This window comes from Scyliorhinus canicula, chromosome 7, assembly GCF_902713615.1.
Source record: "Scyliorhinus canicula chromosome 7, sScyCan1.1, whole genome shotgun sequence".
Classification (NCBI taxonomy): Eukaryota; Metazoa; Chordata; class Chondrichthyes; order Carcharhiniformes; family Scyliorhinidae; genus Scyliorhinus; species Scyliorhinus canicula.
Window position 1 is genome coordinate 210,792,634 of NC_052152.1, and position 26,999 is coordinate 210,819,632.

Below are 26,999 nucleotides of genomic sequence, written 5' to 3' on the forward strand. Positions count from 1 at the left end.
AGTGTTATACAGTGACAGACCTGTCCCCACCAGTACTGTACCCCAGTGTTATACAGTGACAGACCCATCCTCACCAGTACCGTACCCCAGTGTTATACAGAGACAGACCTGTCCCCACCAGTACTGTACCCCAGTGTTATACAGTGACAGACCCATCCTCACCAGTACCGCACCCCAGTGTTATACAGAGACAGACCCATCCCCACCAGTACTGTACCCCAGTGTTATAGAGTGACAGACCCGTCCCCACCAGTTCTGTACTCTACTCTCTCAAGTTCGAAACCTGTTAAGTCAGATTTTAAATTTGCAACTCTTGTCGGGAAAAATATATTTCTTACTTCCTGAGGCTGACCTCAGTTTGCAAACTGGTGATCAGCTGACACTCCTTTGACCCATGGTGAGTTTCTGGCAATTCTGAATATCTTGGTGAAATTTCTAGGTTAAAAATCTTACAGAAGAAATGGCTTGTCTCGATGAAACCATCGTTAAACTCACTAAGGAGAAGAAAGCTCTTCAGGAAGCCCATCAGCAGACTCTGGAGGATCTTCAGGTGGAGGAGGACAAGGTCAACACACTCAGCAAAGCCAAAGCCAAACTAGAGCAACAAGTTGATGATGTGAGTGAAAATTGAACTTGCAGATGTTGACTGAAATTACAGTACTAATTCCAAATCCGGAGACTTCACTTCATAGTGGTTTATTTAGTCACCTTCCCAATGTGCTTTACAGAGGTAATCAAACAAAATTATCAAATCTCAAATGGAAACAACAAGAATCCAGGGATTATTCCCTGGCAATAAACATAATGTAAACTCTCCGCTCCTCCCAGCCAGTCAATCAGTTTCATATCCCCAAGATTTATGGAATCTTGTTTTGTGTAAATCTTTCTAGAAGCTGTGGGCCTCCATTTCATAGTTTCACATTCCACTTAAAGAGTTTTTTTGTTGTTGTTTTTTTTAATAAATTTAGATTACCCAATTATTTTTTCCAATGAAGGGGCAATTTAGAATGGCCAATCCACCTACCCTGCAAATCTTTAGGTTGTGGGGGTGAAACCCACGCAGACACGGGGAGAATGTGCAAACTCCACACAGACAGTGACCCAGGGCCGGGATTCGAACCCGGGTCCTCAGCGCCGTAGGCAGCAATGCTAACCACTGTGCCACCGTACTGCCCTGACTTAAAGAGTTTGAATGAGTCAAACATCCTGTTAAACTCAGACTATGATTGTTATTTTACAGACTGAGAAAATCTGTGATATTAGGGTTGGATTCACAATGTTATTGTGCTGGGGGTGGTTTAAATTGGATGGATTGTGGGGGGGGGGGGGGGGGGGATTGGGATTTGGTTCGGGCTTTGGGGGAGTTAGGATTTGAGCAGGGGGTTGAGTTTTCCGGGGGATTAGGGGTTTTGGAGAGTTGGGTTTCAGCTTGGGTTTGGGGAGCTTGGATTTTGGGGTGGGGTTTTTTGGTAGGGTTGTGTTTTGGTTTGTATTTTGGGTTGTGTTTTGGGTGGTGTTTTTGGTGGGGTTGTGTTTTGGGTTGTGTTTTGGGTTGGGGTTTTTGGTGGGGTTGTGTTTTGGGTTGGGTTTTGGCTTGTGTTTTGGGTTGGGGTTTTTGGTGGGGTTGTGTTTTGGGTTGTGTTTTGGGTTGTGTTTTGGGTTGGGGTTTTTGGTGGGATTGTATTTTGGGTTGTGTTTTGGGTTGGGGTTTTTGGTGGGGTTGTGTTTTGGGTTGTGTTTTGGGGTGGGGTTGTGTTTTGGGTTGGGGTTTTTGGTGGGGTTGTGTTTTGGGTTGGGATTTTTGGTGGGGTTGTATTTTGGGTTGTGTTTTGGGTTGTGTTTTGGGTTGGGGTTTTTGAGGGGTTTGATTTTGAGGTGCATGGGTTTGGCTTTTCTAAGTTTCTGTTTGAACGTCACCCCTTTACCCAGTAATTGGACAAATCTCAAGTCTGGACCCCCAACAATTCTCCACTGCCTCTCAAATTATCAAGCCACTCTCTCCCTCTCAAATTTCCCACTACTTTTCCTCATTTACATTTAACTCCTAATTTCCCACCGGCAGGGTTACATCAGTTATGTTTGTTATGTCCCACTCACATCTGACCAGGAAAATGTCTTTTCTCCTGGAAATTTGTGAACAAAATGGGGTGTAGATTTGATTTGAATTGAGAATGAACTTTCTTGCATTAATACGTGAAATTATATTTTCAAATTTCTATATTCAAGACTTGTATGAAGTCTGAGAGTGTTCTAGGCTAGCAGTCCATGGCAATGGACTGAGAGTGTTCTAGGCTAGCAGTCCATGGCAATGGACTGAGAGTGTTCTAGGCTAGCAGTCCATGGCAATGGACTGAGAGTGTTCTAGGCTAGCAGTCCATGGCAATGGACTGAGAATGTTCTAGGCTAGCAGTCCATGGCAATGGACTGAGAGTGTTCTAGGCTAGCAGTCCATGGCAATGGACTGAGAGTGTTCTAGGCTAGCAGTCCATGGCAATGGACTGAGAGTGTTCTAGGCTAGCAGTCCATGGCAATGGACTGAGAGTGTTCTAGGCTAGCAGTCCATGGCAATGGACTGAGAGTGTTCTAGGCTAGCAGTCCATGGCAATGGACTGAGAGTGTTCTAGGCTAGCAGTCCATGGCAATGGACTGAGAGTGTTCTAGGCTAGCAGTCCATGGCAATGGACTGAGAGTGTTCTAGGCTAGCAGTCCATGGCAATGGACTGAGAGTGTTCTAGGCTAGCAGTCCATGGCAATGGACTGAGAGTGTTCTAGGCTAGCAGTCCATGGCAATGGACTGAGAGTGTTCTAGGCTAGCAGTCCATGGCAATGGACTGAGAGTGTTCTAGGCTAGCAGTCCATGGCAATGGTGACTTTTCTATGGCTTGTTGTGTGTCTGCCTGCAACTAAATTCCGTCAATCCCATCACAGCTGGAAGGGTCATTGGAACAAGAGAAAAAGGTCCGGATGGATCTGGAACGAGCCAAGCGGAAACTAGAGGGAGATTTGAAACTAACGCACGAGTCTGTCATGGATCTCGAGAATGATAAACAACAGCTGGATGAGAGACTGAAGAAGTAAGTGGGTACTGTCTCCGTACCACTCAATTGTAACTTTGCAAGGGTCATGGGACAAGGACTAGCTCACATCTAGCTTCCTGTGTTGTGACTATTCTACGATTCACTCCCTGTAAAACAACCCTGGTGCCTCCAATACCAATTCAAATTGACATGACACATCATGACCGTATAATGAATATATTACCCTCTTACTGGGCACTTCCTGTCCCCTAACTGGTGACATTCAACCTTGCTAGTTAGACTCACAACAAGGAGCCAGGGTCCCTTCACAAGATTATTGATCATTTAGACACAAGAGTGTGGGTGAGTGCCTGGAATGCGTTGCCAGGGGAGGCTGTGGAAGCAGATACATTAATGGCGTTCAAAAGGCATCTTGACAAACACATGGATAGGATGGGTATAGAGGGATACGGCACAAGGAAGTGCTGAGGGTTTTGGCCAAGGATGGTATTGTGACCAGTACACGCTTGGAGGGCCGAAGGGCCTGTTCCTGTGCTGTATTGTTCTTTGTTCTTTTTAAGCAGCAACAATCAAAGCCCGATCCATTGTTAACTCCTCTGTTTCTGTGTGAACATAGAACAGTACAGCACAGAACAGGCCCTTCGGCCCTCGATGTTGTGCGAAGCTTTGTCCAAAACCAAGATCAAGCTATCTCACTCCCTGCCATTCTGGTGTGCTCCATGTGCCTATCCAATAACCGCTTGAAAGTTCCTAAAGTGTCCGACTCCACTATCACAGCAGGCAGTCCATTCCACACCCTAACCACTCTCTGAGTAAAGAACCTACCTCGGACATCCCTCCTATATCTCCCACCCTGAACCTTATAGTTATGCCCCCTTGTAACAGCTACATCCACCCAAGGAAATAGTCTCTGAACGTCCACTCTATCTATCCCCCTCATCATCTTATAAACCTCTAATAAGTCGCCTCTCATCCTCCTCCGCTCCAAAGAGAAAAGCCCTAGCTCCCTCAACCTTTCCTCATAAGGCCTATCCTGCAAACCAGGCAGCATCCTGGTAAATCTCCTTTGCACCCTTTCCAATGCTTCCACATCCTTCCTATAATGAGGTGACCAGAACTGCACACAATACTCCAAATGTGGTCTCACCAGGGTCATGTACAGTTGCAGCATAACCATAAATGCTAACACACTATAGGCCTTCTTCACGGCTCTATCCACTTGAGTGGCAACCTTCAGAGATCTGTGGACATGAACCCCAACATCTCTCTGTTCCTCCACATTCCTCAGAACCCTGCCGTTGACCCTGTAATCCGCATTCAATTTTTTCTACCAAAATGAATCACCTCGCACATCAGGGTTAAACTCCATCTGCCATGGTTACCGGGATGGTTACCGGGATGGTTACCGGGATGGTTACCGGAATGGTTACCGGGATGGTTACCGGGATGGTTACCGGAATGGTTACCAGAATGGTTACCGGGATGGATACCGGGATGGTTACCGGGATGGTTACCGGGATGGTTACCGGAATGGTTACCAGAATGGTTACCGGGATGGTTAGCGGAATGGTTACCGGAATGGTTACCGGAATGGTTACCAGAATGGTTGCCGGAATGGTTACCAGAATGGTTACTGGGATGGTTACCGGGATGGTTACCAGAATGGTTACTGGGATGGTTACCAGGATGATTACCGGAATGGTTACCGGGATGGTTACCGGAATAGTTACCAGAATGGTTACCGGGATGGTTACCAGAATGGTTACTGGGATGATTACCGGAATGGTTACTGGGATGGTTACCGGGATGGTTACCGGAATGGATACCGGAATGGTTACCGGAATGGTTACCAGAATGGTTACTGGGATGGTTACCGGGATGGTTACCGGAATGGTTACCGGAATGGTTACCGGGATGGTTACCGGGATGGTTACCGGAATGGTTACCGGGATGGTTACCAGAATGGTTACTGGGATGGTTACCGGGATGGTTACCGGAATGGTTACCAGGATGGTTACCGGGATGGTTACCGGAATGGTTACCAGGATGGATACCGGGATGGATACCGGAATGGTTACCGGGATGGTTACCGGGATGGTTACCGGAATGGTTACCGGGATGGTTACCGGAATGGTTACCGGGATGGTTACTGGAATGGTTACCAGGATGGTTACCGGGATGGTTACCGGAATGGTTACCGGGATGGATACCGGGATGGATACCGGAATGGTTACCGGGATGGTTACCGGGATGGTTACCGGAATGGTTACCGGGATGGTTACCGGAATGGTTACCGGGATGGTTACTGGAATGGTTACTGGGATGGTTACCGGGATGAGGGAGATGGAGAGTGGAGAGATTGGGACTATTCTCCTACCAGCAGCTTGCAGAGGGAAATAAAAAAGGAAAATGCTGGAAATTCTCAGCTGTTCAGGCAGCTCCTGTGGCCAGAGAAACCAGGTTAACCTTTCAGCCCAATGGCCAGGCCTAAACCAGGAACTCGGCTTCTCATCGTCACACCTGCTGCCTGAGTGGCTGCATTTTTCCAGAATTCTGTTTATATTCCAGATTTACAGCATCTGCAGGATTTTCGTTATTATTATAAATTGAGGACATTTGACAAAGGTGATTAACATAGAACCTAGAACATAGAACATACAGTGCAAAAGGAAGCCATACGGCCCATCGAGTCTGCAGCGACCCACTTAAGCCCTCACTTCCACCCTATCCCCGTAACCCAATAACCCCTCCTAACCTTTTTGGTCACTAAGGGCAATTTATCATGGCCAATGCACCTAACCTGCCCGTCTTTGGACTGTGGGAGGAAACTGGAGTACCCGGAGGAAACCCACGCACACACGGGGAGAACGTGCAGACTCCGCACAGACAGTGACCCAAGCCGGGAATCGAACCTGGTACCCTGGAGCTGTGAAGCCACAGTGCTATCCACAATGCTACCGTGCTGCCCATGTTGGTTCTTGATCGAGTAAATGAAGAGAGTGGTTGGGTGGCAGGAGTGTGGATCACAGAAGGATACAGATTGAAGAACCAGAGATGAAGAATACCGAGTTTTGCTTTACTTAGCGAGGGGTGATCTGTGATACTCTGCCTGGAAGCAGATTCAATAATAACTTGCGAAAATAAATTTGATAAATATATCAAAAGGAAGAACAGTCAGGACTATGATGAGTTGGATTAATTGGTTAGCTTTCAAAGAGCTAGCACAGGCATTATGGGATGAATGGCCTCATTATGTCTTGTATTGTTCTGTGATTGAGTTCCACACCAAAGTCCAGATTCACCTTCAATGCTCCCTGTCAGCTGCTGCGATATAATTGCTGTGACCTCTCTCTCGTATTGATGCTTATCCAGGACCTGCACACATGTCATGTTCTCCATTATTGAATATCTTAATAACTCTCTAGTAAGACTCGCACACAAACAATTTTCACCGAGCAAGTTAACAAAAGAGTAAAAGCTCAGTGACCTCAACAAACATCAGGAATTTATCAAACACATTTTGTTAATGTCTGCCATGTGATCTCCTGTCACAAACACAGTAAAAGATCAACAATGAAATCAGAAAAAATCTAATGTCATGTCTGAGACACTGGCCTGTGACTTGAACAAACATCTGCTTTTCTTCACACAGAAAAGACTTTGAAATAAGTCAGTTAAATTCGAAGATTGAGGATGAAGGGGCTCTCCTGGCTCAACTCCAGAAGAAGATTAAAGAACTGCAGGTACGTTTGTGCAGCTACTGAAAACCTTCAATCACAAACAATCCAGTTCACTCACACTCCACAGAACCTGCAACAGGACAAGTGACAACTTCATTGGTGCCAACGGGGGCAGCGCATCTGTTCAATAATTAGCAGCTGCTTGAAGCTGACCTTTCAATTGTTTCCACATATCGCAGTGTACCCCCTCACCATCCCGTGTACATCCGCGTACCCCACACCTCACCGTCACACGTACCCCGCCCTTCACTGTCACGCGTACATCCGCGTACACCACCCCTCACCATCCCGTGTACGTAGTGTACCCCACCCCTCATCGTCCCACGTACACCCGCGTACCCCACCCTTCATCATCCCATGTACATCCGCATACCCCACCTCTCACCATCCCACGTACATCCGCATACCCCACCTCTCACCATCCCACGTACATCCGTGTACCCCACCCCTCATCATCCCACGTACATCCGCATACCCCACCTCTCACCATCCCACGTACATCCGTGTACCCCACCCCTCATCATCCCACGTACATCCACGTACCCCACCCCTCATCATCCAGCGTACAACCGCGTACCCCACCCCTCACCATCCCACGTACATCCGTGTACCCCACCCCTCATCATCCCACGTACATCCGCATACCCCACCTCTCACCATCCCATGTACATCCGCATACCCCACCTCTCACCATCCCACGTACATCCGTGTACCCCACCCCTCATCATCCCACGTACATCCACGTACCCCACCCCTCATCATCCAGCGTACAACCGCGTACCCCACCCCTCACCATCCCACGTACATCCGTGTACCCCACCCCTCATCGTCCCACGTACAACCGCGTACCCCACCCCTCATCATCCCACGTACATCCACGTACCCCACCCCTCACCATCCAGCGTACAACCGCGTACCCCACCCCTCACCATTCCTTGCACACTGTGAGCAGTGGGTTAAAGGTCCCTTCTCTTTCTCCCTGGCTCTTGGGGTGTGAATACTGAACTTTTCCTGCCTGGTTCTTCCTGAGGATTGTCCCATGTGTGAAATGAACGGCATCAATGACAACAATTTGAATTTATGTGGCATTGTTAAAGCAGCATTACTACACCCTGGGCTGCTGCCCGGTCAATCCCAGCCCCACAGGCCCCGGTCAATCCCAGCCCCACAGGCCCCGGTCAATTCCAGCCCCACAGGCCCCGGTCAATCCCAGCCCCACAGGCCCCGGTCAATCCCAGCCCCACAGGCCCCGGTCAATCCCAGCCCCACAGGCCCCGGTCAATTCCAGCCCCACAGGCCCCGGTCAATTCCAGCCCCACAGGCCCCGGTCAATCCCAGCCCCACAGGCCCCGGTCAATTCCAGCCCCACAGGCCCCGGTCAACCCCAGCCCCACAGGCCCCGGTCAATTCCAGATCCACAGGCCCCGGTCAATTCCAGCCCCACAGGCCCCGGTCAATTCCAGCCCCACAGGCCCCCGGTCAATCCCAGCCCCACAGGCCCCGGTCAATCCCAGCCCCACAGGCCCCGGTCAATCCCAGCCCCACAGGCCCCGGTCAATTCCAGCCCCACAGGCCCCGGTCAATTCCAGCCCCACAGGCCCCGGTCAATCCCAGCCCCACAGGCCCCGGTCAATTCCAGCCCCACAGGCCCCGGTCAACCCCAGCCCCACAGGCCCCGGTCAATTCCAGATCCACAGGCCCCGGTCAATTCCAGCCCCACAGGCCCCGGTCAATTCCAGCCCCACAGGCCCCGGTCAATCCCAGCCCCACAGGCCCCGGTCAATTCCAGCCCCACAGGCCCCGGTCAATCCCAGCCCCACAGGCCCCGGTCAATTCCAGATCCACAGGCCCCGGTCAATCCCAGTCCCACAGGCCCCGGTCAATTCCAGCCCCACAGGCCCCGGTCAATTCCAGCCCCACAGGCCCCGGTCAATTCCAGCCCCACAGGCCCCGGAGTCACAACACAAGTGAATTAACCAATAATTCTTAGAAAAATTCCCAAAGCCCTTGGCTGTCCAATAATCACGGTCACCAGGTTTGTAAATGTAAACACAATTACTGTTTACTTATAACAGGGGAACTATCATGAAATATGCAGTAAACACAACTGGGTAACTATAAGCTAATTCCTAGTCCACAGTTTTACTTGCCCCCACCCTCTACACAAACACACACGGCAAACAAACACAGAGGGGTGGTAAGGTGTAAAAATCATAAGTGAAAGGAAGAAAGTCTTTGCTTCAGATTTTTAGCAGACTTCACAGCTATCTGCAGATTGGTTTGTAGCATGTAATGATCTTCTCTGGAGATTAATTGATTGAGGGTTTCTGTAGGTTAGAAATGCTGCATTCAGAGCCTTTTCCAGAGAGAGACTTCACTTCTGTTCAGTTTGTGGCTTGTATTCAGGCTTCTGGGGGGAGAGTTGGTCGGTTGAGAGAAAGTTGACAGTCTGGACTTGCACGGCCTGTAATGGTTCTCTTTGTAAATATCTTCACCTCTGCCAGTTCACAAACACAGCCTTTTTGGAAAAAGAACAGCCAGGAATCAAACTGAAACTTTGGGACTCTGAAAAATATCGCAGTGGGAGACGATCCAACCACCACCTGTTACCGGGCAGAGAACAGCCTTTTGGATCAATTCATTGTCCACCAGCCAAATCACTCAAACTGGGTCCCAACCCATCGCTCTCACTGGTGCCAACCAGACTGTAACTCCAGTTTAAATGGACACAGCCTGAGAACATAGAACATACAGTGCAGATGGAGGCCATTCAGCCCATCGAGTCTGCACAGATCCACTTAAGCACTCATTTCCACCCTATCCCCCAAACCCAATAACACCTCCTAACCTTTTTGGTCACTAAGGGCAATTTATCATGGCCAATCCACCTAACCTGTACATCCCTGGACACTAAGGGGCAATTTAGCATGGCCAATCCACCTAACCTGCACATCTTTGGACTGTGGGATGAAACCGGAGCACCCGGAGGAAACCCACGCAGACACGGGGAGAACGTGCAGACTCCGCACAGACAGTGACCCAAGCCGGAATCGAACCTGGGACCCTGGCGCTGTGAAGCCACAGTGCTAACCACTGTGCTGCCTTGTGCCTTCTGTGCTGCCTTCTGGATTCTCCTGTTTGATTTAAAGATACGGGCTGTTTGCCTTAATGTGCCATACCCATTATTCATCCGTGAATCAAAATAATAACAGCAAAGTAAAAGAAATGGGAAATCAGGCAACACACAGGAAGGAGCTTTACAGTAGGGGGGGGCCTCACCAGAGCAATTATTAAACAATGATTGGCACTCAGCTATATTAGGGAATATTGGCAAAAACTTGATTAAAGAGGGAGGTTCTAAGGAGCAATGTAGGATGGAGGGATGTATGGAGCGAATTCCAGAGTTTGGGGTTAAGATTGTCAATAATGGAGGCTCAGCCATGGTTTGATTGGTAGCTCTTCCCTCACCCCTGGGCCCAATGGTCTGGGGTCAGGTCCCACTCCCAAGATTAAGGCTGATGAACAAAAAGCGATGTGAGTAACACTTGATCCCAAAATTAAAGATTTCAATTCTAACGAAGAGGACCACCCTCCCGATCTCAGTCTATTTGATGGGAAAATTGTCAATGTGTGATTAATCCAGTTCCAGTTCTGATTATTATTTTTCCTGCCTTTTAACCAGGCTCGAATTGAAGAGCTTGAGGAGGAGTTAGAAGCAGAACGAGCTGCAAGGGCCAAGGTGGAGAAGCAGAGAGCTGATGTGTCCCGAGAGCTGGAGGAGTTGAGTGAGAGGTTGGAAGAGGCAGGAGGAGCAACGTCAGCGCAAGTGGAGATGAACAAGAAGCGGGAAGCTGCATTTCTGAAAATCCGCCGTGACCTGGAGGAGGCCACACTGCAGCACGAAGCCACTGGCGCTGCCCTCAGAAAGAAACATTCCGACACGGCGGCAGAACTGAGTGAGCAGATTGACAACCTACAGAGGGTTAAACAGAAGTTGGAGAAAGAGAAGAGTGAACTGAAAATGGAGTCCGATGATTTAAATTCCAGCATTGAACATATATCAAAATCAAAGGTGAGCAAAATGTTGGGTTGTGATTGGCCGGTTTCATTTCAAATATTGTTTTCAATGTTCCTAATTATTGAGCATCAAATTGTGACAAACAAACTTCTTGTTTAAAGATAAGTTAACATTTCATTCTGATGCTTGGTACTAACAGAGGTGATGGTGTGGGATCAGGAAGAGAAGCCATTGCCAGTCACTCTCTGGCTGTGATTAAAGAGAACAAAGAAAAGTACAGCACAGGAACAGGCCCTTCGGCCCTCCAAGCCTGTGCCGACCATGCTGCCCGTCTAACCTAAAACCTTCTGCACTTCCGGAGTCTATTCCCATCCTATTCATGTATTTGTCAAGATGCCCCTTAAACGTCACTATCGTCCCTGCTTCTCCCACCTCCTCTGGCAGCGAGTTCCAGGCACCCACTACCCTCTGTGTAAAAAACAAAGAACAAAGAAAAGTAAAGTTCCTGCCTAATATTGTTGTAATTAACCTTCCCCCAATTTAGCACCTAAGGTAAGAACAGAACCTGGGGCGGAATTCTCTGACCCCCCCCCCCCCCCCCCCCCCCCCCAAGGGGGTCAGAGAATCGCTCGGGGCCGGCGTCAATCCTGCCCCAGCCGTGGCCCGAATTCTCCGCCAGCCGGGAATCGGCGGGGGTGGGAATCGAGGCGCGCTGGTTGGCGGGCCCCCCACGGCGATTCTCCGGCCCGCGATAGGCCGAAGTCCTGCCGCTGACAGGCCAATCCCGCCGGTGGGAATCAGAGCACGTCTGGTGCCAGCGGGATTGGCAGGCGCAGGCAGGCGCCGGGGTCCTGGCGGTGGCGTGGGGCGATCGGACCCCGGGGGGTGCCCCCACGGTGGCCTGGCCCGTGATCGGGGCCCATCAATCGGCGGGCGGGCCTGTGCCGCGGGGGCACTCTTTTTCTTCCGCCCCCACCATGGCCTTCACCATGGCAGAGGCGGAAGAGACCCCCTCCCCTGCGCATGCACCGGTATGACGTCAGCAGCCACTGACGCACCGGCGCATGCACGGACTTCCGCCGGCCGGCGAAGGCCTTTCAGCCCCGGCTGGTGGGGCGCCAAAGGCCGTTCGTGTCAGCCGGCGGAGCGGGAGCCACTCCGGTGCGGGCCTAGCCCCTAAAGGTGCGGAGAATTCGGCACCTTTGGGGAGGCCCGACGCCAGAGTGGCTCACGCCACTCCGTCCCGCCGGGACCCCCCGCCCCGCCGGGTAGGGGAGAATCCCGGCCCTGGTGGGAGCAGCCCACCGGCTGGTAAAGGAGGAGTTCAGTGTGTTTAACCGTGTCAAAGTCTGCAGGAAGGTTGAGAAGGAGAAGGAGGGAAGTTTACCTTTGTCTGAATGACACAGGATGATATTTGTGATATTGATGAGAACCATTTTGACACAGTGGCAGAGGCTAAAACCGGATTGGCGGGATTTGCACATGTTGTTCTGGGAAAGATGGAAATAGATGAGGAAGGTGACAACCAACATTCACGGACTTTGGAGAGGAAAGAGAGGTTGGAGATGGGATGGTAGTTTGCAATGACAGTGGGGTCAAGGATTATTCTTTGGCAGAGCGGTGATGACGACAGATTTAAAGGCGAGAAGGACAACATCTGAAGAGGGAGAACCCTTGACAATATCGGCTAACAGCTGACAGGAGGGGAAGGTGAGTGGTTAATGGTTTAGTGAGAATAGAATCAAGAGAGCAGGAGATGAATTGTGAGGGCAAAAAGTAACGTTGTTCCCATTGGCTGAAGTTACAAGAACCAAAGAAAGACAGATCAAGGTTTTGGAGAAAGATTCAGGGGGAGGAACATTTTTAACTGGAGCTCACTGTGATCAATGATTTCAACGGGAGATTTTGTTCCTGAATGGAAACAGATTTGCAAAGATACTGGGATATCCTTTCTGAACAGATCCCAGTCTTTAGTTCAGTGGTTGGATAGAAGTGTGAAGAGTAAATGATGTTCTCCGTGTTCCAGGCCAACCTTGAGAAGATGTGCAGAACTTATGAAGATCAGTTAAATGAAGCGAATTCCAAAGTTGCGGAACTTCAGCGTCAAGTGGCAGATCTGGCTTCACACAAAGCAAAGCTGCAGAGTCAGAACGGTGGGTGGGGCTGGGGGTAGGGGTGGGGCTGGGGGTGGCGGTAGGGGTGGCAGTGGGGCTCGGGGTGGGGCTGGGGTGGGGGTGGGGCTCTGGATGGGGGTGGGGCTGGGTCTGGGGGTGGGAGTGGGGCTCGGGGTGGGGCTGGGGTGGGGGTGGCAGTGGGGCTCGGGGTGGGGGTGGGGCTCTGGATGGGGGTGGGGCTGGGGGTGGGAGTGGGGCTCGGGGTGGGGGTGGGCCTCGGGGTGGGGGTGGGGCTCGGGGTGGGGTGGCAATGGGGCTCGGGATGGGGGTGGGGCTGGGGGTGGGAGTGGCAGTGGAGTTCGGATGGGGCTGTGGGTGGGGGTGGAGCTCGGGGTGGAAGTGGGGGTGGGGCTGTGGGTGGGGGTGGGGAGGGGGGAACAGCATGGGCAGATGGGTTTGGGGAGAATGAAATTTACCCCCCCTCTGTGCCATAATATTCACTCACATTGGGGGAGACAAAGGCTGGTGTCAGAGAAGCTGAGAGCGTGATCCACTCTGCGGTTATCCACTCCACGGTGATCCACTCCACAGTGATCTACTCCATGGTGATCCACTCCACTGTGATCCACTCCATGGTGGTCCACTCCATGGTGATCCACTATGTGATGATCCACTCCACGGTGACCCACTCCATGGTGATCTACTCTGTGGTGATCCACTCCGTGGTGATCCACTCCACAGTGATCTACTCCACGGTGATCCACTCCAATGTGATCCACTCCATGGTGATCCACTCCACAGTGATCTACTCCATGGTGATCCACTCCACAGTGATCTACTCCCTGGTGATCCACTCCACTGTGATCCACTCCATGGTGATCCACTCCACGATGATCCACTATGTGATGATCCACTCCACGGTGACCCACTCCACGGTGATCCACTATGTGGTGATCCACTACACGGTGACCCACTCCACGGTGATCCACTATGTGGTGATCCACTACATGGGGATCTACTCCATGATGATCCACTCCACAGTTATCCACTATGTGGTGATCCACTCCACGATGATCCACTCCACGATGATCCACTCCACGGTGATCCACTCCATGGTGATCCACTCCACGGTGATCCACTCTGATGTGATCAACTATGTGGTGATCCACTCGGTGGTGATCAACTATGTGGTGATCCACTCCACGGTGATCCACTACACGGTGATCCATTCCATGATGATCAACTCCACGGTGATCCACTCTGCAATGATCCACTCCGCGGAAAATGGGGGGGGGGGCAGGCGGGTGGGGGGCTGGGGGTGGGGGAGGAGCAGGCGGGTGAGGGGCTGGGGGTGGGGGAGGAGCAGGTGGGCAGGGGGCTGGGGATGGGGGAGGAGCAGGCGGGCGGGGGGCTGGGGTGGGGGGTGCAGGTGGGCAGGGGGCTGGGGGTGGGGGAGGAGCAGGTGGGCAGGGGGCTGGGGGTGGGGGAGGACCAGGCAGGCAGGGGGCTGGGGGTGGGGGAGGAGCAGGCGGGTGGGGGGCTGGGGGTGGAGGAGGAGCAGGTTGGCAGGGGGCTGGGGGTGGGGGAGGACCAGGCAGGCAGGGGGCTGGGGGTGGGGGAGGAGCAGGCGGGCGGGGGGCTGGGGGTGGGGGGGGCAGGCGGTCAGTGTGGGTCCTCGTGTGAACTTCAATGGGGGGGGGGGGGTTTGTAGGTGGTGGTGAAGATTGAGTTTCCTGCATGCGGATTTGATCATTGCCCCCCCCCCCCCCACCCATGGGTAAAGTTAGGGGGTGGGATTCTCCATTTGCCAACACTGCAATTGGGAAACGCAATTGGGCGAGGATAATTAAAATCGCGGCGGGCGCCGATTTGACACCAAATCACAATTCTCCATCACCTCGACAGCGGCGTTAATGCTCTCCGGAGAGAACGTACAGTAAACAGCGTTTGAATATCATTGGCGGGCCTGACCCGGTATTCTCCGGAGCCTCTGTGATTCTCCGCCTCCGATCCAACGGCGCGGTTCACTTATGCTTTTAAAAATGGTGAAACCGGCGTTGCGGGTGCCGAGGGAGAGAGAGGGGATACGGAAAGTTTAGTGCAGCAGGGTAGCATGGTGGTTAGCATAAATGCTTCACAGCTCCAGGGTCCCAGGTTCGATTCCCGGCTGGGTCACTGTCTGTGCGGAGTCTGCACGTCCTCCCCCTGTGTGCGTGGGTTTCCTCCGGGTGCTCCGGTTTCCTCCCACAGTCCAAAGATGTGCGGGTTAGGTGGATTGGCCATGCTAAATTACCCGTAGTGCCCTAAAAAGTAAGGTTAAGGGGGAGTTGTTGGGTTACGGTTATAGGGTGGATACGTGGGTTTGAGTAGGGTGATCATTGCTCGGCACAACATTGAGGGCCGAAGGGCCTGTTCTGTGCTGTACTGTTCTATGTTCTATGTTCTATGTTCTATGAAAGTGTCCAACATCGCCATAGTTTGCTCACAGTTGTGCCGCTGGCAGGGGGAGTAGTGGAGGGTGGCCAGGAGGTGGGCTGTGGGGTTGGGGTGGACGGGTAGGAACACCATCGCCTCAGCCGGCAAGGCAGCCAGGCAGCTGTGCACACCGCTAACAGCCCACTGTGAACTTAGGGCCACCGGTCGTATAGGTGTCCCCACTGGGCACTCCCCTCGGTGCCCTCTGGCCCCAGCTGACCCATCAGCTGTATGGACGGCCTCCTGCACAACCAGTGTCACCTTGTTGTCTGGGATGAGTGTGTGTCGGGAGTGTAATGTGTGTGTGCGGCTGGGATGAGTGTGTGTGGGGAGTGTAATGTGTGTGTGCGGCTGGGATGAGTGTGTGTGGGGAGTGTAATGTGTGTGTGGGGCTGGGATGAGTGTGTGTGGGGGGAGTGTAATGTGTGTGTGTGGCTGGGATGAGTGTGTGTGGGGAGTGTAATGTGTGTGTGTGCGTGGCTGGGATGAGTGTGTGTGGGGAGTGTAATGTGTGTGTGGGGCTGGGATGAGTGTGTGTGGGGAGTGTAATGTGTATGTGCGGCTGGGATGAGTGTGTGTGGAGTGTAATGTGTGTGTGCGGCTCGGATGAGTGTGTGTGGGGAGTGTAATGTGTGTGTGCGGCTGGGATGAGTGTGTGTGGGGAGTGTAATGTGTGCGTGCGGCTGGGATGAGTGTGTGGGGGGAGTGTAATGTGTGTGTGCGGCTGGGATGAGTGTGTGTGGGGAGTGTAATGTGTGCGTGCGGCTGGGATGAGTGTGTGTGGGGAGTGTAATGTGTGTGTGTGCGTGGCTGGGATGAGTGTGTGTGGGGAGTGTAATGTGTGTGTGGGGCTGGGATGAGTGTGTGTGGGGAGTGTAATGTGTATGTGCGGCTGGGATGAGTGTGTGTGGAGTGTAATGTGTGTGTGCGGCTCGGATGAGTGTGTGTGGGGAGTGTAATGTGTGTGTGCGGCTGGGATGAGTGTGTGTGGGGAGTGTAATGTGTGCGTGCGGCTGGGATGAGTGTGTGGGGGGAGTGTAATGTGTGTGTGCGGCTGGGATGAGTGTGTGTGGGGAGTGTAATGTGTGCGTGCGGCTGGGATGAGTGTGTGTGGGGAGTGTAATGTGTGTGTGTGGCTGGGATAAGTGTGTGTGGGGAGTGTAATGTGTGTGGGGCTGGGATGAGTGTGTGTGGGGAGTGTAATGTGTGTGTGCGGCTGGGATGAGTGTGTGTGGGGAGTGTAATGTGTGTGTGTGGCTGGGATGAGTGTGTGTGGGGAGTGTAATGTGTGTGTGGGGCTGGGATGAGTGTGTGTGGGGAGTGTAATGTGTGTGTGTGCGTGGCTGGGATGAGTGTGTGTGGGGAGTGTAATGTGTGTGTGGGGCTGGGATGAGTGTGTGTGGGGAGTGTAATGTGTATGTGCGGCTGGGATGAGTGTGTGTGGAGTGTAATGTGTGTGTGCGGCTGGGATGAGTGTGTGTGGGGAGTGTAATGTGTGTGTGGGGCTGGGATGAGTGTGTGTGGGGAGTGTAATGTGTGTGGGGCTGGGATGAGTGTGTGTGGGGAGTGTAATGTGTGTGTGTGGCTGGGATGAGTGTGTGTGGGGAGTGTAATGTGTGTGCGCGGCTGGGAGGAGTGTGTGTGGGGAGTGTAATGTGTGTGTGCGGCTGGGATGAGTGTGTGTGGGGAGTGTAATGTGTGTGTGCGGCTGGGATGAGTGTGTGTGGGGAGTGTGATGTTGTGTGTGCAGCTGGGATGAGTGTGTGCAGCTGGGATGAGTGTGTGTGGGGAGTGTAATGTGTGTGCGGCTGGGATGAGTGTGTGTGGGGAGTGTAATGTGTGTGTGCGGCTGGGATGAGTGTGTGCGGGGAGTGTAATGTGTGTGTGCGGCTCAGATGAGTGTGTGTGGGGAGTGTAATGTGTGTGTGCGGCTGGGATGAGTGTGTGTGGGGAGTGTAATGTGTGTGTGCGGCTGGGATGAGTGTGTGTGGGGAGTGTAATGTGTGTGTGCGGCTGGGATGAGTGTGTGGGGAGTGTAATGTGTATGTGCGGCTGGGATGAGTGTGTGTGGGGAGTGTAATGTGTGTGTGCGGCTGGGATGAGTGTGTGTGGGGAGTGTAATGTGTGTGTGCGGCTGGGATGAGTGTGTGTGGGGTGTGTAATGTGTGTGTGCGGCTGGGATGAGTGTGTGTGGGGAGTGTAATGTGTGTGTGAGGCTGGGAATAGTGTGTGTGGGGAGTGTAATGTGTGTGTGTGGCTGGGATGAGTGTGTGTGGGGAGTGTAATGTGTGTGTGCGGCTGGGATGAGTGTGTGTGGGGAGGGTAATGTGTGTGTGTGGCTGGGATGGGTGTGTGTGGGGAGTGTAATGTGTATGTGGGGCTGGGATGAGTGTGTGTGGGGAGTGTAATGTGTGTGTGGGGCTGGGATGAGTGTGTGTGGGGAGTGTAATGTGTGTGTGGGGCTGGGATGAGTGTGTGTGGGGAGTGTAATGTGTGTGGCTGGGATGAGTGTGTGTGGGGAGTGTAATGTGTGTGTGTGGCTGGGATGGGTGTGTGTGGGGAGTGTAATGTGTATGTGGGGCTGGGATGAGTGTGTGTGGGGAGTGTAATGTGTGTGTGGGGCTGGGATGAGTGTGTGTGGGGAGTGTAATGTGTGTGTGGGGCTGGGATGAGTGTGTGTGGGGGGGTGGGTGTAATGTGTATGAGTGGCTGCAGCTGGTCAGCCTGCCGAGTGTCAATCACGGACCCGGTGAATCCGGAACCGTTTCCCATTGGAATCGATTGTGTTCCACCTGGCACCGGTGCTAACTCCTCCACAGTCACTGAATCGGTCCAGGTGCGGCGCCAGTTTTGCTCTTGTGAAAGCCCACGAATTCTGCGTCGCCATCAACACTCAATCTCAGAAACGGAGACTCCAGCCCAGGGATCCTGATAGGGGCGAGGGCCAGGAGGCGGGGGTGAGGTAGGGTGATGAATTTTCACATGGCTGCTCCTACCCAACCTGAGTAACATTGAGTAAATGATGGTGACCACTCCCGTCCAGTGAGATGCAGAGTATTGACTTGTGGAGATAGCAGAGACTTGACAACATTTATAGCAATGTGTCCCAGCAAAAGATGGTGTCATCGCTGAAGGAAAGTCAGGGGGAAATTCAGATGGCTGATTATCGTCTGTAGAAGTGTTTCTCAGATTGTTCCTTGATATCCATCAGGCGAGTTCACCAGACAAATGGAGGAAAAGGAAGCTCTCATCAGCCAGCTAAGCCGAGGGAAGGTGTCCTACACACAGAGTATCGAAGAGTTGAGGAGACAGTTGGAGGAAGAGATCAAAGTGAGTGATTTTATTGCCTCTCTACTTCAGAAATGTTCCACAGACAAAGGTCACAGGCACTTCACAGGAGCAGAATCCGGGACAATGGTCACCAAGCTCGAGGTCAGGCCCGATGGCCAAAACCTTGGCCAAAGAATCAGTTTCAAGAAAGAAGGAATGCAAAGGCCAGAGGTGGAAGATCCTGAAATTAGGGTTGAGTTGCTGGAGGCATGGACACTATTGGTGAAGCAAATGGAAAAGGCGATGGGTACGAAGGCAGAGGAACAGAGATAGGGAGGGTTGTGGGGCTGGAGGGGGTTACAGAGATAGGGAGGGTTATAGGGCTGCAGGAGGTTACAGAGATAGGGAGGGTTATAGGGCTGGAGGAGGTTACAGAGATAGGGAGGATTGTAGGGACTGGAGGAGGTTACAGAGATAGGGAGGGTCATAGGGCTGGAGGAGGTTACAGAGATAGGGAGGGGGTGTAGGGGCTGGAGGAGGTTACAGAGATAGGGAGGGTTATAGGGCTGGAGGAGGTTACAGAGATAGGGAGGGTTGTAGGGGCTGGAGGAGGTTACAGAGATAGGGAGGATTGTAGGGGCTGGAGGAGGTTACAGAGATAGGGAGGGTTATAGGGCTGGAGGAGGTTACAGAGATAGGGAGGGTTATAGGGCTGGAGGAGGTTACAGAGATAGGGAGGATTGTAGGGACTGGAGGAGGTTACAGAGATAGGGAGGGTCATTGGGCTGGAGGAGGTTACAGAGATAGGGAGGGTTGTAGGGGCTGGAGGAGGTTACAGAGATAGGGAGGATTGTAGGGGCTGGAGGAGGTTACAGAGATAGGGAGGGGGTGTAGGGGCTGGAGGAGGTTACAGAGATAGGGAGGATTGTAGGGGCTGGAGGAGGTTACAGAGATAGGGAGGGGGTGTAGGGGCTGGAGGAGGTTACAGAGATAGGGAGGGTTATAGGGCTGGAGGAGGTTACAGAGATAGGGAGGGCTGTGGGGATGGAGGAGGTTTGGGAGATAGGGAGGGCTGTGGGGACGGAGGAGGTTTGGGAGATAGGGAGGGCTGTGGGGACGGAGGAGGTTTGGGAGATAGGGAGGGAGGCCATGAAGCAATGTGAAAAGGATGAAGGCCTTACTGAGTTAGAAGCCATTAATAAGGGAATGGGAGTTTTGGATGGAATGGTGCAGGGTGGGACGATGATATTACAACACTAGAAGTAGGTGGTCTTGGTGATGGATAGGAAATGGGGTAAGAAGCTCAACTAGAGGCCAAATAGGACATTGAAAAGAGTGTGGTTAAGCCTGAGAGCAGGGAGAGGAAGGGAGTTGGTCAGGGAACTGAGTCCATGGTGACAACAAAGACAATGGCTTCAGCTGTGTTTAGATTTCTCCTTCTCCAGAGTCGGATGTCAGATAAGCAGCCTGGTCATTTAGTGACACTGGGGGAGTTGGAGGTGGTGGTGAGGAAGAGCTGGGTGTGAAAACTAGGATGTTGTTACCCTGGAACAGCACAAAGATGAGAAATCAGAGGGGCCAAGATTCGGTCCTTGGGGCACACCAGACGTAACAGAGCCGGAGCAGGAAGAGAAACGGTTCCATGGAGTCTCAATAAGAATGGAGCTACGTGAGATCAATCCCAGGCAGCTGGGCAATAGTGGTGAGGATTTGATTGAGGGAAGGATGGTGTAGTCACTAAAAAGTTGGAAGACGGGTGGGATTCTGTAGGTACACAGGTGGTTTTTTGGAGAGTGTGGTAATTGTGATGTTGACTTTGATAGAAAGGGAACATTTATACATTATTACCTCCTCATCTCAGTTTGAAAGGATCATGCAGATTCAGTCGGCAGTTAGGAAGGCAAATGCAATGTTAGCATTCATGTCGAGAGGGCTAGAATACAAGAGCAGGGGTGTACTTCTGAGGCTATAGAAGGCTCTGGTCAGACCCCATTTGGAGTATTGTGAGCAGTTTTGGGCCCCGTATCTAAGGAAGGATGTTCTGGCCTTGGAAAGGGTCCAGAGGAGGTTCACAAGAATGATCCCTGGAATGAAGAGCTTGTCGTATGAGGAACGCTTGAGGACTATGGGCCTGTACTCGCTGGAGTTTAGAAGGATGAGGGGGGATCTTATTGAAACTTACAGGATACTGCGAGGCCTGGATAGAGTGGATGTGGAGAGGATTTTTCCACTTGTAGGAAGCAGAGAACACAATCTCAGACTAAAGGGGCGATCCTTTAAACAGAGATGAGAAGGAATTTCTTCAGCCAGAGGGTGGTGAATCTGTGGAACTCTTTGCCACAGAAGGCTGTGGAGGCTAATTCACTGAGTGTCTTTAAGACAGAGATAGACAGGTTCTTGATTAATAAGGGGATCAGGGGTTATGGGGAGAAGGCAGGAGAATGGGGATGAGAAAAATATCAACCATGATTGAATGGCGGAGCAGACTCGATGGGCCGAGTGGCCTATTTCTGCTCCTACATCTTATGGTCTTGTGGAGCACTGATCCTTTCCGTATCTCACCAGTAACAGCCTGTCATCCTGAGAGTGACTCGTTTTTCCTATCTATGCTTTCTGTCTGTTAACCAATTTTCAGTCCAAACCAGTTCATTACCTCACAACCCATGTGCTCCAATTTGTGTTCACTAACCTCCTGTGTGGGAGGTTAGGAAATAGATTCCTCATCAGATATGATCATTTGAGGCTCTTTAATATCAAGGAGTGATGGATGAGGAGTATGCAAGGAAATGACCAGAATAAAGAGAGGACATGCTTCATAGAAATATAGAAAATAGGAGCAGGAGGAGGCCATTCAGCCCCTCAATCCCTAACCGCTATTCATTATGATCATGGTTAATAATCCAATTCAATAGCCTGATCCCGCCCCAAGGTCTATATCTTTCTTCTAATAAATTTAGACTATCCAATTATTTTTTTCCAATTTAGCGTGGCCAATCCACCCACCCTGCACATCTTTGGGTTGTGGGGGTGAGACCCACGCAGACACGGGGAGAATGTGCAAACTCCACACGGACACTGACCCGGGGCCTTCCTGCATCTACCCTGTCTAGTCCTGTTAGAATTTTATAGGTTTCTCTGAAATCCCCCTCATTTTTCTGAACTCCAGCGAATACAATGCTAACCAATTCAATCTCTCCTCATACGTAGGTCCCGTCATCCCAGGAATCAATCTGGTAAACCTTGAATGGGAAAGATGAGGACGTGGTTCTGTAGATTGACTGTGGAAGGTTCCGGTGAATGGCTGCTCAGAGCGAGTAACTAGCAGTTTGGAAGTTCAGTTTTAAGTGAAAGGAGTTGTTTGGCCTCCGAGATCTCCCTCATTCTCTGAAAACACCTGTTGCTGGAGCGAGTTTCAGAGGCTCAAAGGCCTTTGTAATCTTGTCCAAATATCAACAGTTCTTGGGGACAGATGGACAGTGACTTTAGTTTGATTGTGTGAGGTGCCTGAGCCCTGTTCAATCCTCATCAACAATCTACATAGCTTCATATTAGCTGTACAGGACCAGAAACTCTGCTCAGCAGCTGTTGTGACAACCAGTATGGTTCATTGTTGAAGTATCTGGTCAATGTGGACATGGGCTTCAGTCTGAAATCTTCCTCATCTTAATCTCTCAGGACCAGTTAGGTTGTGACATTAGTAGGAAGCCAGCAGGAAGGTTGATTGGTTTAGACTCCATTTGACTTCAAGGCCTCATACTGAGGTCAGTGTTGGACTGGATATAACTGTAGCACAGCCAATGATGTTAAATTGTTTTTGTGCTTACATCCAAGTCCAAGAATGCTCTGGCCCATGCCCTGCATGGTTCCCGACATGACTGTGACCTTCTGAGGGAACAGTACGAGGAAGAACAGGAGGCAAAGGGAGAATTACAGCGAGCCCTGTCCAAAGCCAATGCTGAGGTGGCACAGTGGCGAAACAAATATGAAACTGATGCGATCCAGAGAACAGAGGAACTTGAGGAGGCAAAGTAAGTCCGGTGACAATCTTTAACCAGGAATACATCTGACTGCTTATTGTCCTTGCTGAGGTCAACTCTCTGAATTGGTGGCACAGTGGGATTGTAACTGGACTATAAATCCCGAGATTCAGGCTAATGGTCTGGGAACAGGGCCGACAAATCCCACCGTGGAAACTGGTCACATTTAAATTCGATTAAATAAATCTGGAATTAAAAGCTAGTCTAATGGTGACCAGAAAGCCATTGGGCGCGATTCTTCGCAAAAGCAGCGAGTCGTAAAGGCTGCTGTGAAACTGGCCGTGTTTCACGGCAGCCTCCGCGCCCCCTCCCGGGACCCGATTCTCCCCCCCGGGCAGGGCTAGCAGCGATTCGTGTCGTGGGGCGGCCATGGGGGGGGGGGGGGGGGGGGAGAATAGCGGGAGGGTGTGAAAAATGTCGGGGACGCCCTCCCGCTATTCTCCGACCCGTCGTGGGCAGCGGAGAATTGCGCCCATTGTTTTTGTAAATTTGTCCAATTAAGCTGCAATTTAGCGTGGCCAATCCACCTACCCTGCACACCTTTGGGTTGTGGGGGTGAGAACCACGCAGACACGGGGAGAATGTAAACTCCAAACGGACAGTGACCCAGAGCCGGGATGGAACCTGGGACCTTGGTGCAGTGATACCTCCAATAACAGGGGGCGAAATTCTCCAACCCCCAGCAGGGTCGGAGAATCGCCTGGGGCCGCCGAATATCCCGCCCCCGCCGTGGCAGAGATTCTCCGCCACCCGAGAAGTGGCGGGGGCAGGAATCTCGCCACTCCGATCGGAGAGGCCCCTGCGGTGATTCTCCGGCCCGGATGGGCCGAAGTCCTGCTGCTGGGAGGCCTCTCCCGCCGCCGAGGTTTGAACCACCTCTGGTGGCGGCGGGATCGGCGGCGCGAGCGGGCCCCCGGGGTCCTGGGGGGTGCGGGGGCGATCGGACCCTGGGGGGGTGCCCCCACGGTGGCCTGGCCCGCGATCGGGGGCCCCCCGCTCAGACTCCGGGCCAGTGCCCTGGGGGCACTCTTTCTCTCCGCGGCCACCACGGCCTCTGCCATGGCGGAAGCGGAAGAGAAACCCACATCGTGCATGCGCCGGCCAGCGAAAGCCTTTCGGCCAGCCCCACTGCCGGGGGCTCCGGTTTTTTGCGCCAGTCTTCTGGTGCCAACCGCTCCGGCGCGGGGCTGGCCCCCAAAGGTGGGGAGAATTCCCCGCCTTTGGGGAGGCCCGACCCCGGAGAGGTTGGCGCCACTCCCCTACGCCTGGACCCCCCGTCACGCCGGGTAGGGGAGAATCCCGCCCAGGAGCTCTAATTCTGCTTATTCACCTTCTGTGTGGAACATTATGGAAAACATCCTGAAATTCCAAAAACCAGTCCCTCAGTTCTCCCATATCTATTCTGCAAGTAAAAAGCTTCAAAAATTTCAACCGATTTGTCAAAAATGATTTGCCTTTCATAAATCCATGTTGATTCTGCCCAATTTTGCTTCTATTTTCTAAGTGTCCAGTATTCACATTCTTTATAATAGATACCAGCATTTTTCCGATTTTTGACATCAGGCAAAATGGTTTTGTAGTTCCCTGTTGTATCTCCCCTCTTAAATAGTGGGGTGACATTTAATAATAATAATCTTTATTATTGTCACAAGTAGGCCTACATTAACACTGCAATGAAGTTACTGTGAAAATCCCCTAGTCGCCACACTCCGGCACCTGTTCGGGTACACAGTGGGAGAATTCAAAATGTCCAATTCACCTAACAGCACGTCTTTCGAGACTTGTGGGAGGAAACCGGAGCACCCGGAGGAAATCCACACAGACACGGGGAGAACGTGCAGACTCCGTACAGACAGTGACCCAAGAGGGAATTGAACCTGGGACCGTGGAGCGACAGTGCTAACCACTGTGCTACCGTGCCACCTTTCAATCTGCAGGAAAAGTTCAAGATTCTATCGAATTTTGGAAGATGATCACCAACATATCCACTATTTCTATAGCAACATATCCACTATTTCTATAGCAACATATCCACTATTTCTATAGCAACATATCCACTATTTCTATAGCAACATATCCACTATTTCTATAGCAACATATCCACTATTTCTATAGCAACATATCCACTATTTCTATAGCAACATATCCACTATTTCTATAGCAACATATCCACTATTTCTATAGCAACATATCCACTATTTCTATAGCAACATATCCACTATTTCTATAGCAACATATCCACTATTTCTATAGCAACATATCCACTATTTCTATAGCAACATATCCACTATTTCTATAGCAACCTCTGTCAACACTGGGGAGCAGAGCCTTAGATTCAGGCATTTATCAACTTTCAGCCCCATTATTTTCTCTAGCACTACATTTTAAGAATATTAATTTCTTTCAGATCCATATCTCTTTTTAAAAAATAAATTTAGATTACCCAATTCTTTGTTTTTCCATTTAAGGGGCAATTTAGCGTGACCAATCCACCTACCCTGCACATCTTTGGGTTGTGGGGGTGAAATCCACACAACCACGGGGAGAATGTGCAAACTGCACACAGACAGTGACCCAGAGCCGGGATCGAACCTGGGACGTCGGTGCCGTGAGGCAGCAGTGCTAACCCACTGCGCCACCGTGCTGCCCTCAGATCCATAATCTTACTAGTCTCTTGGCTCCTCAAAGTTTATGGGCATTTCTTATACCTTTGAAAAGCCAGCGAGAAAGTTTTATTCTGTATCTAACCCCGTGCTGTACCTGTCCTGGGAGTGTTTGATGGGGACAGTGTAGCGGGAGCTTTACTCTGTATCTAACCCCGTGCTGTACCTGTCCTGGGAGTGTTTGATGGGGACAGTGTAGAGGGAGCTTTACTCTGTATCTAACCGCTTGCTGTACCTGTCCTGGGAGTGTTTGATGGGGACAGTGTAGAGGGAGCTTTACTCTGTATCTAACCCCGTTCTGTACCTGTCCTGGGAGTGTTTGATGGGGACAGTGTAGCGGGAGCTTTACTCTGTATCTAACCCCGTGCTGTACCTGCCCTGGGAGTGTTTGATGGAGACAGTGTAGAGGGAGCTTTACTCTGTATCTAACCCCGTGCTGTGCATGTCCTGGGAGTGTTTGATGGGGACAGTGTAGAGGGAGCTTTACTCTGTATCTAATCCCGTGCTGTACCTGTCCTGGGAGTTCTGGATGCCTGAATTGAGTGATGATTCGATTTATATCCTGGGTCCTCTTAATAAGCTGCAGGAAATAACCAAATTTGTCTGATTTCTTTGGCAATAGGAAAAAATTGGCCATCCGTCTCCAAGAAGCAGAGGAGTCGGTGGAAGCGGTCAATGCCAAATGCTCCTCCCTGGACAAGACAAAGCATCGGCTGCAGACCGAAATTGAGGATCTGGCCATTGACCTGGAGAGAGCCAATTCAGCTGCAATTGCTTTCGACAAAAAACAACGCAACTTTGACAAGACAATTTCTGACTGGAAGCAGAAGTTTGAGGAGACTCAAGCTGAGCTGGAAGCATCACAAAAGGAAGCTCGGAGTCTCAGCACTGAGCTCTTTAAACTGAAGAATGCCTATGAGGAGTCACTAGACCATCTGGAGACTCTCAAACGAGAGAACAAGAACCTTCAAGGTACTATCCCCATCAAACACTCCCAGGACAGGTACAGCACGGGGTTAGATACAGAGTAAAGCTCCCTCTACACTGTCCCCATCAAACACTCCCAGGACAGGTACAGCACGGGGTTAGATACAGAGTAAAGCTCCTTCTACACTGTCCCCATCAAACACTCTCAGGACAGGTACAGCATGGGGTTAGATACAGAGTAAAGCTCCCTCTACTCTGTCCCCATCAAACACTCCCAGGACAGGTACAGCACGAGGTTAGATACAGAGTAAAGCTCCCTCTACACTGTCCCCATCAAACACTCCCAGGACAGGTACAGCATGGGGTTAGATACAGAGTAAAGCTCCCTCTACACTGTCCCCATCAAACACTCCCAGGGCAGGTACAGCACGGGGTTAGATACAGAGTAAAGCTCCTTCTACACTGTCCCCATCAAACACTCCCAGGGCAGGTACAGCACGGGGTTAGATACAGAGTAAAGCTCCTTCTACACTGTCCCCATCAAACACTCCCAGGACAGGTACAGCACGGGGTTAGATACAGAGTAAAGCTCCCTCTACACTGTCCCCATCAAACACTCCCAGGACAGGTACAGCATGGGGTTAGATACAGAGTAAAGCTCCCTCTACACTGTCCCCATCAAACACTCCCAGGACAGGTAAAGCACGGGGTTAGATA

At 51.5% G+C, this 26,999-nt stretch overlaps 1 protein-coding gene across 1 annotated transcript in view; it reads left to right on the plus strand.

The window, feature by feature from the left end:
- Nucleotides 1-26,999, plus strand: part of LOC119969176 (myosin-7-like) — a 184,968-nt gene that overhangs the window by 125,419 nt on the left and 32,550 nt on the right. The window contains exons 24-31 of the mRNA XM_038802412.1: nt 440-616; nt 2,929-3,074; nt 6,691-6,781; nt 10,461-10,850; nt 12,823-12,949; nt 18,597-18,715; nt 22,487-22,683; nt 25,978-26,327. Of these exons, the coding sequence (XP_038658340.1) occupies nt 440-616; nt 2,929-3,074; nt 6,691-6,781; nt 10,461-10,850; nt 12,823-12,949; nt 18,597-18,715; nt 22,487-22,683; nt 25,978-26,327 (1,597 nt within the window). The remainder of the gene's footprint in view (nt 1-439; nt 617-2,928; nt 3,075-6,690; nt 6,782-10,460; nt 10,851-12,822; nt 12,950-18,596; nt 18,716-22,486; nt 22,684-25,977; nt 26,328-26,999) is intronic.